This window comes from Chaetodon auriga, chromosome 10 (assembly GCF_051107435.1).
Source record: "Chaetodon auriga isolate fChaAug3 chromosome 10, fChaAug3.hap1, whole genome shotgun sequence".
NCBI classification, from domain to species: Eukaryota; Metazoa; Chordata; class Actinopteri; order Chaetodontiformes; family Chaetodontidae; genus Chaetodon; species Chaetodon auriga.
The window spans coordinates 7,330,001-7,348,035 of record NC_135083.1 but is presented as its reverse complement, the minus strand read 5'-3'; the positions used below and the strand labels follow the sequence as shown (position 1 = coordinate 7,348,035).

Genomic DNA, 18,035 nt, shown 5'->3' with positions numbered 1-18,035 from the left:
TATCAAGAGGAGTGAAACTTACATCGTCTGCCTTCTCCAACGAAAACAACTCCTTAATGAGACAGACTGGCAAAAGCAATTGAAAGCAATTAGATTTTCCTCCTCCCTCTCCCTCAGGAATTAGCGCCACCTAAGCCTCTTTTCAGCAATCAAATCAGCCGCGAGAGGACGACGTGCGGTCCTGCAGTCGTCCTCCTCTGCTCTGTCGTGATGCGTGCTGTTGTCTGCCGTGTGACCAGCAGCCCTCTGTGTTTTCTGGTTTCTAATTCTAGACCCTAATGGTGGCTCAGGAATGGAAATTTGAATCACCCCATCCTCCAGCAGCCAGACTCCTGATAATTAGCCCGGTGACACATGGTGAAGGAGTGTGTGTGTGTGTGTGTGTGTGTGTGTGTGTGTGTGTGTTTGTGTGGACTGTCTCTGCCAGGGTGACAGGGTCAGGGTGTTTGGTGACAGGGAATCTGGGGCAGTGACACCGCAGGAAAAGTAGTGACCTGTTGCAACACTTTGTTTGTCCTTCACAGAAGAGTTTCAGCTGATGTTCGGCCGCCGCCGCCGCTCTGCTATCGCTCAAGCTGCTGTTAAAAGCCTGAAAACATGAAAAGAGCTGGCGGGGAAGGAGTCGTATCTGCGGAACACGAGGGAGGGAAGCAACGGTTTGATACGCAGACTCACTCCGGGTTGACCACACTGCCCCATTACCGTTTCAGGGGCCATTTGAATGTCCCAAACAACGCCCTGAACTCCCTTTTCACACATTTCCAAACACTTGATCATGTAGGAAAAGTGTGTGTGGGTGTTTGTGTGTGTAATGAGGGGTGAGTGAGTGTACTGTGCACATATGTCAGGAGCACAGCCAAACACCCACCCTTCTCCTTGGCAGCCAGGGAGTGTGAACGCCCAATGAGCACATCGGTGTGGTTCCAACAATCTCGCGCGGCGTTAACCCTTTCAGAGGCCGCTTCTTTCGTGGAAAATGTGCAAAGACACGGTCAGATGTTATTGCAGCTCGTGCAGACGGGTGAGGTCATCGCAGAGGTGTGCATGTGTATTTCATTTGGCAACGACAGTTACGAATGATGTCATGTTTTGCTATGCAGACGCTGCAGTGCCGCCGCTGGCTGTCACTCCTCCGTCCACACAGACCAAAGTCAGTTCGCGCTCTGCCTGAGGAAACTCTGCTCTGGTTTTAATGGAGATTCAAAGACGTTTCTAACTCTGGGTCATGTACTGCACAACATGTTCACAAAGTGGTGAACCTCGCTCTGAATGACTAAACCTTTCTAGGATGTCCCTTTCATACCCAATCATGATACTATCACCTGTTACCAATCAACCTGTTTACCAGTGGAATCTTCCAAACAGGCGTTTTTGGAGCATTCCACAACTTTCCCAGTCTTTAGTTGCTCGAGTTGCTTCCAACAAATTCAGAATAAGCAGATATTTACAAAAATCAATGAAGTTGAGGAGGTAAAATATTAAATATATTGTGTCTGTGCTGTTTTCAGTTGCATATATGTGAGAAAGGATTAGCAAGTTATCATATTCTGAATTGGGGTTGTACATAACATCACGTAAAATGATGTAAAAAAGGCACCAAATACATGAGAGAAACTAATAATTACAACCACGCAAACAAGCAAACAAACAGTACTTAAACTGATACGTCTGGTTAAAGCAACGCTTGTGTAAACATGTTGGTTGTTTTGTTGCCAAATAGGTGCTTTCCATCTTTAGCTCTGCAGTTCATAACAGCAATAACAGCTTCACATTTCTGAAGCTTTGGATGAACCACGGCAGGCTTTTTAACGTGAGGGAGAGCTGAAAGTGCAGGAAGCTGCACAAAAACTAAATGAGTAGCAAGTATTAAATAAGGATTGACTTTGAAGTATCGAACTTCTTCACTGTCTCTGTTTCTAACTGTGTACAATGGAAACCCCGCGTTTATTATTATCTGCAGATAATCATAGGATGTTACTGCGCGTCAGAAGTATCCCTCGGAGGCCCAATAAAACGGATGCCACAGAGGTGGAAATCTATTGGGGAACACTATATTCCTGCTGAGGACAGCGATGCGTTTGTGGCAGATGATAAACACCCTGGTATCGCTGACCGTGCATTAATATCCTCCACCTGCCGCAGAGTGCTGAGGTCTGGTCCCTGACACAAGAACGCAGGACCTCGGACCTCAAACGCAGTGAAAACCACATCCACATGAGCAGAAATAAACATTTAGGCCCAGCCGGGATTTCTGTAAAACACAAAACTGGGAAGCGTAACTTGCTGATGTGCAAACAGAAACGGAAAAGGGAAGAAAAATTGCAAAGTGGTATTCACATATAAACCAAACACGTGGCTGCTGTGGCTTTAAAAAGGGAGAGGAGAGTATAACAGAGTCTGTAAGGATAATATGCAAGGAAAACAATATCTTTTAACAATAACTGTCACACAATATTTAAACTCAGTGGGGTTAAACATCTCCACTGGTTTTATCAAGATGTCAGACATATTTCATTATAAACTGAGAATACAGTTTATGGCTTTATAGCTCCTGGCTGTAAAACAACGCGTCCACTGGTCCAAATTTAACAATCCACATAAAGGATAAGAATAAATCAAGAAACCAAATGCTGAAAATTGGTCTTCTTAGTTTGAACTGTCATCATCAGACTTATTATACCAATGTTGCTGCAGAACATCTATAAATTATTTTGGGACAAAATAACTTCAAACTCTTTCCCACAACCACAAAGAGAGAATTAAACAAGAGCCCCAAAACTAAGAAAAAACAGCTGCTTCCTGCTGTAAACAGCACCATCAAATCAGCTCGCCTCCCATGTTTCTGTCTGCAGTTCCTTTTGCAAACATGCTCCAAAAATAATTATTCAATAAAGACGTGTAACGGCAAAAACCCGGAGGCCATGCTCCTTACCTCTGCTCCATTCTTGACTGGATGACGTGGCAAATCCAGCCTTAAGCGGGATGAGAATCTGAGACAGGAGCGTCACAATCTGATCAAGAATTCTGTTTCATATTGGAAATGAAACGAGCCTGGCGCACTTGCCAGGGCATGTCAATCAGCCTGCTCCCGCCGAGCCAAATCCGCTCTGCTGCTCGAGAATGCCAGTCATGCATTCCCTGGCAGTGCTAATCCAAGCAAACCCATCTCACCCTGCAAACTCAAGTGCATTTCTACCATTTCATTGACATGCTTGGCTTGTCTTTTCCCGAGTCTGATGTGTCCAGTCCATCTTTTCTTACCCTCACAGGATTGCCAGCAGCAGTTGTTGTTCCTTATTAGGTTACTAAGATCTGTGGACAGTGGCCAAACTCACCTCCTGTTGCCCGTGGGCCCACCCGTCCAGGCGGGTGCAGGGTGTCCTTCGCCTTGCTTGGGGCTCTGAGGTCGTTTGGGGCAGTGGGTTTACGCTGAAGTGGGACAGAGAAGGAAAGAGTTTACTCACACCTGCCAATCGAAACCTACCTCCCAAACACTTCCTTTGGTTCCAGACAATCATATTAGCATCTGCCATTGACCAATTAATAAGCCGGCTAATTATTCAGCTAGCTTAACGTGAAGCAGAGATGCTATCCGACTGAGCCATGCAGGCGGCATTGGTGGCGGGTTCGCCTGCATCAGCCACGATGTGGCTGGGCTCATGAGGCTGTAGATTAGAGCACAGAGGACACCACGCTGCTCGTTTATTATGATTAGGCAGCTGAGGAGCACAGCTAATCCAATAGGAGCTTGAAATAAAGGATGTGAGCAGATATTGTGGGCAGCAGGTGGGGTTCAATGTGGGTGGCAACAATAACAAAGGCTGCTAAGAGGATGATAAATAGCAAAGGCTCGTAAAATAAGACATGAAAGGACGATGACTAAAGCGGGCAGGTTCACGGGGCCAGTTTAGGACGGCGTCTGCCTTCCGCTGACATATGACTCAATCCGAGGCTGTGACGAGACCTCCATCTTCATTATATAACCCCGCTGTGGTCGTATGGTCATGCTCCAGATATGTATTTCAAATTGCAGCAGGGACAGTGCTCTCTGACTGTCAAAACTCCATCCATAGGTTTTTTGTGCATCTTGCACGTGCAGAGATTTCATGAAAGGATACGGCAACTGGAAGGCATTAAAAAGCCAAAGTATGAAAGATGTATAATATCTGAGGAGGATGAAAGGAGGAGCGTTATATTTACCTGAGGTAGGACGCTATTGGAAGACTGTGTAGTGGTGTTCTCATCTAAGAAGACAGAAAACAGAGGAGTCAGGACACAGACGGTGAAAGATCCATTCAGAGTTCAATGACTCTACATATCTTCAGCCTTACACAAAATGGATTCGCCAGTTCAGACTGTCAGGAGAGACACGCTGAGAGAAAAAGAAAGCCAAGTACAATAAAAGCATGCATTATGCATGGCCACATATCGGGCTACAAGTCAGACAGACTTTAGATTAATCTGCCTGCCATTTAAACAGCGCTGGGTGTGCAGACATGATAAAGCAGTTTGAAAACAGATTGAAAACGATTCGTTTAACATTTCTGTCCAACTCCAGAGTGGAAGCAAAAAAACAAAACAAAAAGAAAACCAAACGCCATCATTTGACCATACAGGGGAGGCATGATGACATCAGCGATTAAACTGCAACCCTTCAGCTCAGGGAGGTTTTCTAATGGTGCGAGTGAAGCTGACTAAGATGGAAAGCCTGAGGGGATGGTTTTAAAACATCTACATCAACAGCTAGGGATCCAAATGCCCTCCTAATTTAATCCCATTTAATCCAATTACATGCAGTGCCATTCATCAGCCACAACTAAAGGAGGGGTTTGCTCATGGAGAGGCAGAAGTGGTTGGGCTGACCATGTGCGTGTAGGCTCTCTCGCTGGTTAGGACAGGAATGTATTCAGACTGCTCGGACAGCATCAGTGGGGTTTTAAGGAGTACTTTGGAAAATGAGCTCCAGCTCTTCACCAACTCTGCTATAATCCTGCCAGGACTGACGGGCGCGCAGTGGTGAAGTCAGCGTAGTTTACCCCGGAACATCTCTTAAAAACCTTCGAATGTAAACAAAGAAATACTTTTTCACTGAGCCGCCTCCTCCCTCTGGGTTATACTTAAAGCACACACTTGCCTTTATTGGATTGGGACTCCTGGCTGGGCGGTGGGACTTTGGTCTGTGCAGTCAGCAATAACTCATATGTGTGATCCTCCTCTTCCGCCAGCTCGCCTCTCTCATCAATACTGCTATTAGTATACAGAGCCTGCAGAGATAGAAACAAAGAGAGCAGAAGCAAGGAGAATGAAGGGAGGGAAGGTGAAGAAAAGAAAGTGTAACGCACAGGCGACTTGGGATGCATTCACTGAAGCTGGTACAATGAAAGACTGGAGAATGCTCTGGCATAAAGAAACTTCCTTCATGTCTCAGCTGAGGCCAGACGGGTTCTCTGATTTTGTCTTCACTCCCTTTTCCACTTCACTTCTCCTCTTTTGACGCCCCCGCTGCCTGAATCCCACGCCGCGCTCAGATGCATATTTATTAAGAAGTCGTTTGATTTGAGCGGCGGCCGTGATGAGAACAGCGGTGACGGGGTCGCGGCTAGAAAGCACTCGCTTTCTCAGTGGAAGATAATCATTTTCCAACAGTCCCTGTGACTAACTGCTATGACCATCCTGCCATGAGCCTCGCATGAACTGCGCTGAGACGAGTTCATATGAGAACCTGCGGCGCTTTGCCATCTTAGCTCGTCACCTCTGAGCTTACCTCTTCTTCGTGACCAGGCCCAGGATGTGATGAGTGGACCAGGCGATCTTTCTGTAAATCATGAGGGAGATAAAACGCAATAAATATACAGTCGCCAATCTGTCATTATTTTATTGCGAGATCAAGCTAAGGAAATGCATTGCACATCCACTCTGCACCACAAGAGGTGTAACTCTGGAGGTGTTTGAGGCCCAGTCCTGATAGAGGACCACTATCACCCTCTAGTGGGAGTTCTGTGTTTCATCCCCTACAACCCTCTGTGACGAGCTGCCTTCATGTGTGTTTGTCCGTGTGTGCAGGTGGGTTTCAGTTTAACCACTGCTGACCTTGCCGGCGTCACTGTCCGGCCGTCCAGAGTCCCTGTCGGAGGACTTGCCGCTGGTGAGGCTGTCCAGAGAGTGGCAAGAGGTGGCTTCGAACAGAGCCTCGTACGGGCTCTCCTCCTCGGGCCCCGGGGCCAGCCCGGAGATCAACTCACTCACCTTCTCCAGATCACCTGTAACGCAGATGAACATCAGGTGCACAGACGGACAACCACAGATAGATAACCACCCATTCTTCCTGCTCTGTGCTTCCTGTTTGAACTGTAACAGTTCAAACAGCCAACTCTTCTAACATCTGGCAGCTCTTACCCTTTTTCCGTGGGCTGGGACTCTCCTGAGGCGGAGGGACTGGTGGAGGGGGAAGCTCAATGTCAGGGGGTTTTCCAGTCATGTGACCTGCAACAGGCAAACGGGAGATTGTATCAGAGCTGGTGAAATCAAGAGGATACTTCCCACCTCAGTTCTCTGTTTTCACGTTTGGTCGTCACCTAGGATGAGAGCGGCGATCTCTCTGCTCTTCTGGGAGGGCATGTCCTTGACGGTGTCCAGCGCCGTCAGGCCCTTCTGGTCGACGATGTTCACGTCGATACCTGACGAATGTTAGAAAACAGTCAAGTGTGATTTTTGCTAATCGCGGGAGTGATGAAAATGTTGTTCGCATGGCACGAAAGTCTGACCTGCACTGAGAAGTTTCTGCACCACGTCCGTCTTCCCAAACAGGGCTGCTTCGTGGAGGGCGCTGCCTTTCTCCGTCTGAGCAGAAAATGAAACCAGACGCATAAAGAGCCAGAGGCATGGAGAGAGAGCGGCCATGTGTGACACGAACTACTATGAAAATTAAAGCACATGCTTCCTTCTACTATAACCAGATGAATCAGACTGAGTTAAACCTGCAGCAGTCCAGTTCTAGCACCCACATTTCAATAAGATAAACACAGTGTACGGCCACTGCCGGATTTATGCCCACCACCCGGTCCACTTCTCCACTGACAATTATGTGGTTGAGGAATCAAAGCATTTTCCAGCTCAGGGGGCCATACTAATGGAAACCTGCAGGACGCAAGGCCTGAAGGACACTGGATAGACTCCACATCCTCGATTCAGTGGAAAGGAGGACAGAGTGAAGGGGAAAGCATCTCCAGACAGATGGATGGCACAGTTTGGTACAGAGTCACCGCCACAGGGCCCACCAGGGGGAGCAAGGCCGGCTCTGCTTTGATACCACAGCAGCTCCTTTGCAAACACAGCTTAAGAGTTTTACATTTAATCTCATAGCTTTAGTAGGAAGTAGCGAGAGGAAGTGCTGCAAGAACAGATTAAGTTGCCCAACATGATTTGGGCCTTGACAGCATGTTAAGAAAGCCTTGCAAACTGAAGCTTTTAAGTTCAGACACACACACACACATACACACCCACACACAGAGACCATAAACACACCTCGTAGTTGATGTCCATGCCGGCGTCCAGCAGCACCTCCACCACAGACAGGTGTCCATTCCGGGAGGCCAGGTGCAGCGGCGTGTGCTTCTTGGTGTTGCAGCTGAGCAGGTTGGGGTGGGCACTGAGCAGCAGTTTCACGACCTCCAGGCGGCCGTACAGCGCGGCCAGGTCCAGCGGGGTCTCGAACTTGTTGTTCCTCATGGTGGGGTCCGTCAGCTCCTCCAGCAGCAGCCGCACCACCCGGGAGTGGCCGTACTGGGCAGCGCAGTGCAGCGGCGTCTCGTTGTCATTGTTCTGTTGAGGGTGGATGAGCGGGTGAGAGACAGCACAGGGAGACGGGAACAAAGAGGACACAACAAATTGACAAGTAGATGTAATAAAGAAGATGAGCAGAGAAGGGCTGAGTCATGTTTGTTAATGAGCAGGAACAGGTGACTCAGTGGAGTCATCGTGAGGTTAAACCAATCAGTGCACAGAGCCCGCACCATTAGCAGATAAAAAGGTCATGAAAAAGCACCAACCACGATGAAGCACATAGTGAGGGCCTGGGGGGGAATATCTGGCAGAGAGGGGAGGGGGCATGCCTGGTTGGCAGAACAACATGGACTAATGAGGACAGGTGTTGGGGATGGCACTGAGTGCCAGGGGCAGCAGGGTGCTAGCAGAGGGGCAGAGGCTCTGAGACAGGTGGGGAATTAGCGAGAGAGACGTGGGCCAGTTGGACAAGAGATCAGAACGTCACGGACGTTGTACAGGGACAATGAGTGAGACCTGGTCCTGCAGAGACAAAACTATTGTTTCTGTTCACACATCAGAAGCAACAAAGAAGGAAGGGGAAGAGACGAGTGCTGCATTCGCACAAGCTCTGCACTCTGACGGCAGTGTTTCTATGGAAGCTGAGGCAGAAGAAGCTAAACGAGAGGCAAAAACACTGTTTTCACACTTCAGCTGCAACTACAGTGTTCTGCATTGTCTGTTAATGTGAGTTATTTTCTCCATTAACTGTTCTACAAAATATGAAAATATTGAAAAAAGTAATTTCCCAGAGTCCAAGGGGTCATCTTCAAATATCTTGTTTTGTCTGACAAACACTTCAAAACCAAAAGATATTTGCTTCAAACAAAGAAAAGCAGCGAATCGTCACATTGGAGGAGCTGGAAGCAGAGAATGTTTCACAATTCAGCAATTAATCGATGATTCAAAGACAGCTGCTGATTGATTTCCTGTCAAGCATCGAATCGTTACATCAACTAATTGTTCAAACACCCACACAAGTACAACATGTTTGCCAATCTAACACTAATGTCGTGGCTGATTGCCTGAAAGTCATTTCCACTCAATACTTCTCAGACTCACTGGAATTGAGAGAAAACTGAGGAGGGGGCTCTGTAAAGATCAGAATAAAAATCCTATCAGCAGCCATTAATGGATGAGAACGGACGTCCTTCACCTTAAAAATGTTCCCATTGAGGTCGTTCAGTCTGTGCAAAAGTGAAAATGATCTCATCTTCGCAGCCTATCATTTGGCCACGTGTTTTCAACAATCCTCGCCGTAGAACAACAAGCTGGCAGACGAGCAGACAAACAGCAATTAAAATCAGTAATTACAATGTTAACTCAGTAAGTGGTGGTTATTGGATCTAACGACTCGCATGCAGCAGCGAGATCGATGTCTAATAGACCGGAGAACCTCCAGCACTGCTGACGGCCTCTATCGTGAACGGCCAGCAGGGGGCAAACCGTGCAATCCAGAGCTGAGAGGATGGCGTGGGAATCCTCTCTTGACCAATTCAAACAACTGACACACAATGACAACATGGATCGTCATAATGAGGCTGTGCTGTACAGTAGTCCTGATAAAGGACTGAAACTCCTCCGTGTGCCTGCACGTTTTATGCATCCTACACACCCTAATTTAACTTTATATTAGTAATCAGTGGGTTTTATGTTCAATCTTATGTTACACATTCTCTGTATTCTATTTCATTATGTCATTCTATTCTTATTTTTATGCATCTTTATCTTATTTTATCTATTATTATGAGGTGACTTTCATTTTCAGTCTTACTTTCTGTTCATTTTCTATTGCTGCTTTTTGTTCATTCTGTCTTTTTTTTTATGTAAAGCACTTGATGAATGTCACTTCTCTGTTGTAAAGCACTTTGAGCTGCATTTCTTGCATGAAAGGTGCAAAATTATTATTAGCAGTGGCGGAAAAGAGCACTGCAATCACTGCTCTCAATCTCCGAAGGTGTGACAGAACTGCAAGCATGTGATTGTTCACAATGTGCAAAAGAGCGTGTATAAGCCTCCGCTAAGTGCTTCGGCTCTGTTCACAGATTGTGCAGAGATGGGTGTGGCAGATAGCGCCAGCTATTGTGGAACCACATGCTCTGAGAGGCAGTTGTTCCAGACACACAGAGCCACCTACAAAGGGCTGACAGCTGGCGTGAGAAGCCCCCACATGGACATGCACGGTGCCCGTTTGGGTGGCTCCCAAAGGAGCTTGCCAACTGTGCCACTGAAGACAGGATGTCGTGCAGAGAGGCAACAGGGCAGTTTTAGACAGGTGTCAGTCGCCCTTTGAGTGACGCTCGCTCTCCCAAAGACCTGGCGCCAGATGGGATCAGCAGGTATCTCCTTCATTGTGTGAGCCAGAGAGTGGGATTGGGACAAACAGAGGGAGTGAGTATGGTACCATACAGGCAAAACAGGTCACAGCTTGAAAGGGAGAGAGAGAGAGAGAGAGAGAGAGAGAGGAGGTGGAGCTTAGAGAAACAAAACGACACCTGCCTATCAAAAGAGGGAGCACAGGGGCAGGCTGGGAAAAAAAACACACCCTTGTCTTAACTGAACAAAACACGTGAAAAAAAGGGTTGAAAACAGCTTTTCACCGCGCCCTCGGTTTTCACTGCCTGGGTGGTTTCATCAGTGGGATTCGTGCACTTGTTTCCCCCTTGAACAATATTCTCAAAGTTGCGCGTACTCGCCGAGGAACGGCCGAGACCGCGTGCGGAAAGAGCACGCCGCCTTGCATCTGTGACGCGCCATCGAGCATTTGACACAGCTTTTTAGGGAGATTTACTCCGAGTATTTAGATGACTTCAGCGGGCAAACATACGTGCTGTGATTACATCAGCATGATTCACTCGCTCAAACATGCAGGTCTGCTGCTTCAGTGGTAATCCGAGCAAATCTAGCATACGGTGATTTACACAAAGCATGCAAATCAACAGGGTTTAACAGCAGGACACTTTGGTAAACGTGTGTGTTCCTACCACCTGAAGCCTTCTCCTGCAGCGAGGAGTCCTCGTGGACTGATACCTCGAACCTGCCTGTGATCATGTTAAGACTGGGTGTCTCCCCCGACGCTGCGGCGGTCAGCGTTCTGCAGCTCTGTGTCAGCCGGCATCTGATCGCATTAAACATGGCTGAGCAGCCGCTTGACTCACTGATAGGAAACAAGCAGCTATGAGACATCGAGCCCTGCTGCCTTTGATGCGAGCTATGCTCCACGTATTATTCACATGGGGGTCTTCCACCCCCCCACTCCCAAAAGCACCTCCATTGCTAGTGTTTTCACTATGGTTTGGCTTTTGTAGTTTTTAAATATATGCTCTTTTGTGCAACATAATGTGCTCAAGTAGTGGGTATAAAAGTCAATCCCACTGAGGACGGACCAGGAGCATCTGTAGATTATTGTGGACTTTTACTCTTTATCTGTGATTTATGTGGAGAACACAGAGAATTTAGTGCAGTTTTCATGTGGGTGCATATGATCCAGCGTGTTTTTAGTCAAAAATGTGCTATTTTCAAATAGCTGCACAATACAAACGTTGTTTTATCTGCATCATACGTGCGATCCTTGTATGTTTTGAATGCCACGTCACCGCTGATAACCATGCAAAAATCTTCTGTGCATTGCTAACAACTGCCGGAGATCAGAAATATTTCTGCACACTGAAACTGAAAAATCCTGCTTCTGGATGCAGAAGACACATTCGACAAACAGCAACTCAAAAAACGAGCTGATCACCAGCTTCCAGGCACAAGAGCTGCGTGGTTTATTATCCACATACAAGACTATGAGCCAAAAACATTCTGTGATTAAGGTGATTAAAAAAGAGTAAACACGGCACAAGGGGAACTGAAAATGGGTAGCCTCGTTTGAAACTAATTTTAGCAGACCGATCGCCCTGCAGCCAAATAAAATCCCCATTTCAAAACATTCTTCTGCGCGACGCTTTTATGTTCTCATGCAAGAAGGACTCCGTGACTTTCAGCAGGAAACCTCGCTCTACGCAAGAACAGGATCGGCCTTATCTCCGCTGCGCTGCCACAGCCCACACGAGCAGTCAAACAATCATGTACTAACAAGACGGAGCTCTGAGGGCTATAACACAAAATGGCACCAGCGACTCGCAGCCACAGATTAGAATTCATACGGCGCAGCCAAGACTTCCTGGACAGTACATGCTTTTATGAAAATCCTGTCTTTACTGTGCTGCAGACGGCAGAAAACCTCATCCTGATTTAGACCTCAGTGCATGTTAAACAAGAGGAGATTAAGATCTCCACTGGGGTCTGCTGCTGATTGATAAACCCTGCCCTAACCAGGAACATCTGGACGCTTCACTCCGTCGTGTTTTCGTGCTGGAGAATATTCTGGTGGGTGACGGAGAGGAAGGATGATGGTATGATTCTCACAACCCGGGGCCGGGAGACGGTAACGCGCTTTGACGAGCAACCTCGGTCACGTGACCTTCTGGCTGGCGGCGCAGCGAGGCAGCGGTTACGTCACCCTGGCCCCTGGTAGTGGTAGTAGTAGGGGTGGGTGGTGGTGGTGGTGGAGGGGTGGGCTGAGCAGCTGTTGCAGCTAGTGTGCCAAAGGGCTGCCCATGCTCGCTGCACGCCTGCCCCCACTGTCACAATCTGAAACCCAGCTAGTTTTTGCACATTCATACAAATCATGGACTTCACACACACACACACACACACACACGCACACGCACACACAAAGAGGGTGTCTACCAGTTTTAGTTTGTCAGAGGGTTTTATTATTCGTCAGTCTTTAACATTCTTAGCACCTTCAAAAGATTCCAAAATGATTTACGATCGCAGTTGTGAGCAGATGTAAGGACATTTTATATGTTTATTAATGTACAGCATTTGTCAATAATCATAAGTTATTACAACTGTGTTTTCCTTCTTGTTATTACCTGCTTCTATTCTCACCTCTGATAATCGGTGACCTTTAGAATTATTGTTGTTGGCAAATTACAGCTACATTATAGTGTGTTAGAAACATGTATTAAATGTCTATGTACTGCCTCTACATGCTAAATAGGGGATTTAAAGTACAGCGTGACCAGTTTTATGTCACGTTGTGTATTTTTTAGTGCTGAGTGCAGTCAATTAATGGATTCATAACCTGAAAACAATATAATATAACAACAACTTTAATAATAACTTCATTGTTTGTTATTTTCAAGCAAAAATGCTCAATATTTTGACATTATTTTAAATGGAGTATCTTTGAGTTTTGCAGCGTTCGTCGGACAAAACCGGCAAACTGAAGGACATCACCTTGTGAAACTGTGGAAGTTGTCAGAGTTTTTTTTAAAAAGGAGAAACTAATCGACTAAATGCAGCCCTGGTATTTTTCTCCATTTGTCAATAGCCCTGTAAATACTCATCTGATTCCCCGAAGTGTTCTTTCCCTTAAATGCACAGCGACGATAATATAAAGGCTGACTCCAGTATTGGATTTTTATTTGGACACTGTGCAGTCCTGTAAGGAGATGAATGTCTGACTGGCTTCCTGCCATAGATTGTAAGTCTCTGCTCACTTTACTTTTTCTGCCTTTTACAGGAAAGATAAGTTTTCTCCTTCATATTCCACTTGATTAAATGGGACACACTTTCCAAACACAGCTAAGCTAAAAGCCTTAAAGATCTTAGATACCTATGTCTCGGATCTGAAACTCTCCTCCTCCAGGAACAAATGGCTCCAAGTGCCGTGGAGGACACACCCTGAAATTTGCAAATGCGAATGCATGACAAAGGAGGAATCCTGATCCGTGCGTTAAATAACAACACGCCCCCTCGGGGGGCTCGTCAAATGTGCTTCAACCACTTCTTGGCACGACGGAGACAAGACCGCGTCCTGGAGGATGAGGAGGGGAGCAGAAGGTAGAGGGAGGGGGGCGTGATGTGTCGCTGAGGGAAGAGCTGGACGCTGATGTGACAGACAGAGGGGATAAACGAGCGCGCTGGCAGACTGCGTGCGCTGCGCCTCGAGGACGGAGGGGAAACTCTGCTCCACTGATAATGAGGTGACCAAGTCTGAGGAAATTACTTCTGCGGCTGCCATCAGAAACTTTCCCGCCGTCCGCCCTCTGAGGCGCTGCACAGGAAGCCTGACAGAAAGCCACGTGACGCTCTCCCAGGCTGAAGATGTGCACGTATCCATTCAAAGTCAAAATATTTTGCCTTTACTTTCGTTAAATGGCACTTATTTGACATCTCTTCAGCATCACTTTTGTTCCGTTTGAATATGTCCAGGCTAACGTACAGTGCCTGATGTCGGCAGAGCAACCAGACATCTGAGCCTGGGTCAGAGGAGCTCATCTCAACATATATTGTATTAGACACGTGACCTATATATGAAGATGAAGCCTGGGTGAGAGGTAGCGTGACACGAGTGCAGGCAGACCAGGGGCTATATCCTATTATAGAGAAATACACAGAATGTATGGTAATTAATAAAAAGGAGGTCAATGAAGGCATTCATTAAAATGGTCTGCTGAAGCCAGAGTTCCTCCACAGTTTGTATTAATAATGATCTGATGATAATAATGATTGGATTAGCCTTATGCCATCCTTCTACAGATGAGCTTATTCTTTAAAACAAATATAATCATTGTCTTTAAATCTCTTGTTTAAGTTCAACACCCAAAGAATTTACGACGACGTGAAACAGACAGATGCAGAAAATCTTGTGTGGAGCTGCGACCGGAGAACATTAAACCACTTTAACGAGGAAAATATGAGGAGCAACTGGTCAGCTAATTAATCAATCACTTGAACGGAAGAAAATGAATCTGCAGCTGTTTTGATCAAGGTTCTCAAATGTGAGGATTCACTGCCTTTCTTTTATGTGACAGGACATTGATAGTTTGGCTTTGTTTTCCATTGCGCTTGTTCATTCTACGATAATCCAGACAGAAATGATCTTTAGTCACTGATAAACTTGTACTGAACTAATCAGTACATTTCTACAGCTGCAGGCGCTGAACCTCCCAACCCCCCCCCCCCCATTCAGACGGCGGGGTCAGTCCAGGTCAGGTCCCGCGGTTGGCGGTTGGCTCTGCCACGCTGAGGCGCAGGAAACATGAAAGGAGCCAACCCACTCGAGACACTTTCAGCAGAGAGAGGACAGAAGTTTAATGAATAAACATTAGTCTGGCTGGCTTCCTGGACCAGGATGACAGAACTGGACTCAGGCCAGGCTGATTCCCCATGTGGCCCTGAAGGGGACCACTGAGGTCCTGATCATCCAAGAGTCCCAGACCCCCTTTTAAAGCATCATCGCACACCTTCACGTCTGGCTCGCTGACTCCACTCAAATGCCACATCTCTCCACTGGGTCACTCGCCACCGCTGCTGTACGGCCGATAAGCCGTGACACGGTTGCTATGACAACGTCCCACCTCTTCCTCTCCTCAGCAACGCGAGCTTTCATGCACAAACTGGGAGGTGGGGAGAGGAGGGGGAGGAGGGGCAAATACACCCATTTACACACTCGCATAGACAAGCATGGCATGGAAATCTCCTTTGATGCTGATGCAAAGAGACTGGTACACTGAAAAGCTCCCATCCTCCTCCTCCTCCCCCTCCTCCTCCTCCTCATGAGATGGCTCTCTGGTCCTGGAGTGTGATGAGAGGGGAGGCAGGACGCACCCCCTGCCACTCAGTCACATGATGCCATCAGCCATGACCACAGCCAGCCTCATCCATCCACGCCGCATCCATGTGTCTGATTTATTCATAACAAGGCTTCAATTATTCAGGCTCATGTCCAGGTAGTGGTCCGAAACTATCCTAAAAGTGTTTACATGAAGACATCATCCATAATCTCAGCAGATCACATGACTTGATGTTAAATCTGTCCATAAACGGAAAAAGTAAGACAACCACCGCAGGAACTCACACTCTTACATACAGCAGCATTAAAGAAAGCCAGCTATCCCGTCCAAACACTAAGGAGATTAGTCCAGGGGAAACGTGACAATGTTCAAAAATAGTGTGCAGCTTTATCTACAGGCCTGGGTCGGTCTCCAGCTCGGCCTGCTGAAAATGCAATCGCGGAGGGACCGACGCGTTCGCGCTGCTCACTGCTCAAACTGTGAGGGGCGACGCTGTCAGCTCGGCGGCGTCTGCTGAGCAGCCGTCCTCCTCACGCAGACAGGCTGGGGCTTCCCCGGGTGGCTCAGTGCACTGAGGGTGGTGCTCAAACTGGAATATTAAGGAGCCTGACGGTATACTGGGTGTACTCCAGATGAGTCATGTAAACAAGAGATAAAGAGTTAAAGCTCTTCCTGGTCTGCTCCTAGCTGTTGAATCGCTTGATATGAGGCCTGTACTATAAAGGAAACAGGATTAAAAAAAACTTTGTTTCCTTTATGGACATCTTTGCTCCCTAAATCTGAATCTTCTTAAAGGTAAAGTTAGCATAGTATTGTAGTAGTAATATAATTAGATAAAGACTGAGACAACTGACAACTGGATATACTTGTTATACTAGTTATACCGCATCTTTAACAGGTTATTTTATCGATCTCTGAAGTAATACAGCAGCACTAATACTAATTACTCACTCAGTAAATTATCAATAACAAAAACCTTTGTCCTTATCATTTAACTAAGCGCAGGCACCTCTGTGAGCCTGCATTTGGGCACCGAGGTGCTTTGAGCTGAATGCTAATGTCAGCATGCTACATACTTCCAATGGCAATGCTAACATGCTAATGTTTTGCAAGCAGTATTCACTGTGTTCACCCTCTTAGTTTAGCATGTTAGCATGCTAAGATTCGCTAAATAGCTCAGTAAACATGAAGTCCAGCTGATGGGACTTTAATTAGTTTTGCATGTATTTCGTCATAAAGCAACATATTGGACAATTTAGAAAAAAATGATGATGGCGTTCGCACCCAAATGAACGTGTGGACCAAATGTGACAACAATCCATCCCATAGCTGCCCTGATTTCACTCAAAATCCCAAATGTCAACCACATGATGGTGCTCGAGGAAAAGTAGGAGTAGGACTGATCTTCTGGGGACCATGAACATCTGCTCAAAACTTACGGCGATCGATGAAACAGTTTTTGAGACATTTCAGTCTGGACCGAAGTGCTGGACTAACCTTCACTGCCATCCCCGGAGTCACGCTGCTACCATGGTGAAAACTAAAAATAACCTGACTTCCTGCGGCTGCAAACTCAAACCATTAGAACTGTACTTCTCAAACTAGAGGTCAACAAATGTGCTGAAAAGCAAACTTTTCTGAGACTCTCAAACTCTGAACAGATTGAGGAACAAATCAATTTAGTGCTGATGTCAGAAAAAGAAAAAGAAAACTTTGTTGTTTACAGCTTAGCAAACCCAAAGAATTCAATATATAATATTCTTTCCTTCCATGTGCGTTAGAATAAGTTCATTCTTCGGGTTTTGTAGCTGTAGCTCAGACAGGATTGAGGTAACATGCACTGACCATTTGTCATGTTTATTATGGTGTAAATCATTAATACAGTAATTGAAACAAATCATGTATCCTTGATGAAAATAATCATTAATTGCAGCAATACACAATTCATCTATTTGGTGCTCAATCTGTAGTAATACACAATCCACCAGTGTGCAGCAGCCAATATTACAGAAGACTTCAGCTGATGGTGTGGTTTCTATCAGTCAATATATTCTCCTACTGCCGGCTGTGTGGTGCCAACAACTGCGCTGCTTCAGGCTGCACATTATACGAGTTTTCAGATCAAATTCACTCAATTTTCAACACCCCAAGAAAAAAATGAACACCCACACTCGCAAATCAGCTACAGTGGCCTCAGACGGCAGACATTTGGTGAACTTTCTGGGGCAAAAGGCTTGCACAGTATTGCAACATGTAGCAGAGAGATTACCTCCTGTGTTGGAGTAGAAAAATGAGTCAAAAGCCAGGAAAGGGATCTACTGATAGGCGGTGGAATTAAAAGCCTCCCCATATCTCTGCAGCAAGAGTGGCCCAGCAAGCAGCAGCAACAAACCAAACCCAAGCACAGCAAGGCAGCACAGCAGGAAAGCAAAGAGGCACGTCAAAGGGAGATGTTGTTTCGGCAGCACTGTGTACACACCTTGGCATTAATATAGGGGTCAAAGGGCCCACAGCGCTTGAACTCTTTATGGTCTACAGAGCTCTGGGAGGGAGGAAGAGAAGATAGGCCGATGGTTTTGG

The 18,035-nt window shown here is 46.5% G+C and overlaps 1 protein-coding gene across 4 annotated transcripts in view; it reads right to left on the bottom strand.

The window, feature by feature from the left end:
* Positions 1-18,035, bottom strand: part of anks1aa (ankyrin repeat and sterile alpha motif domain containing 1Aa) — a 64,684-nt gene that overhangs the window by 33,614 nt on the left and 13,035 nt on the right. For all 4 annotated transcript variants that reach the window (XM_076740857.1, XM_076740859.1, XM_076740860.1 and 1 more), the window contains exons 4-13: positions 17,935-17,997; positions 7,525-7,821; positions 6,765-6,840; positions 6,576-6,677; positions 6,397-6,483; positions 6,091-6,260; positions 5,765-5,815; positions 5,135-5,264; positions 4,201-4,244; positions 3,336-3,429 (exon numbers count right to left, since the gene is read on the bottom strand). In XM_076740857.1, the coding sequence (XP_076596972.1) occupies positions 3,336-3,429; positions 4,201-4,244; positions 5,135-5,264; positions 5,765-5,815; positions 6,091-6,260; positions 6,397-6,483; positions 6,576-6,677; positions 6,765-6,840; positions 7,525-7,821; positions 17,935-17,997 (1,114 nt within the window). The remainder of the gene's footprint in view (positions 1-3,335; positions 3,430-4,200; positions 4,245-5,134; positions 5,265-5,764; positions 5,816-6,090; positions 6,261-6,396; positions 6,484-6,575; positions 6,678-6,764; positions 6,841-7,524; positions 7,822-17,934; positions 17,998-18,035) is intronic.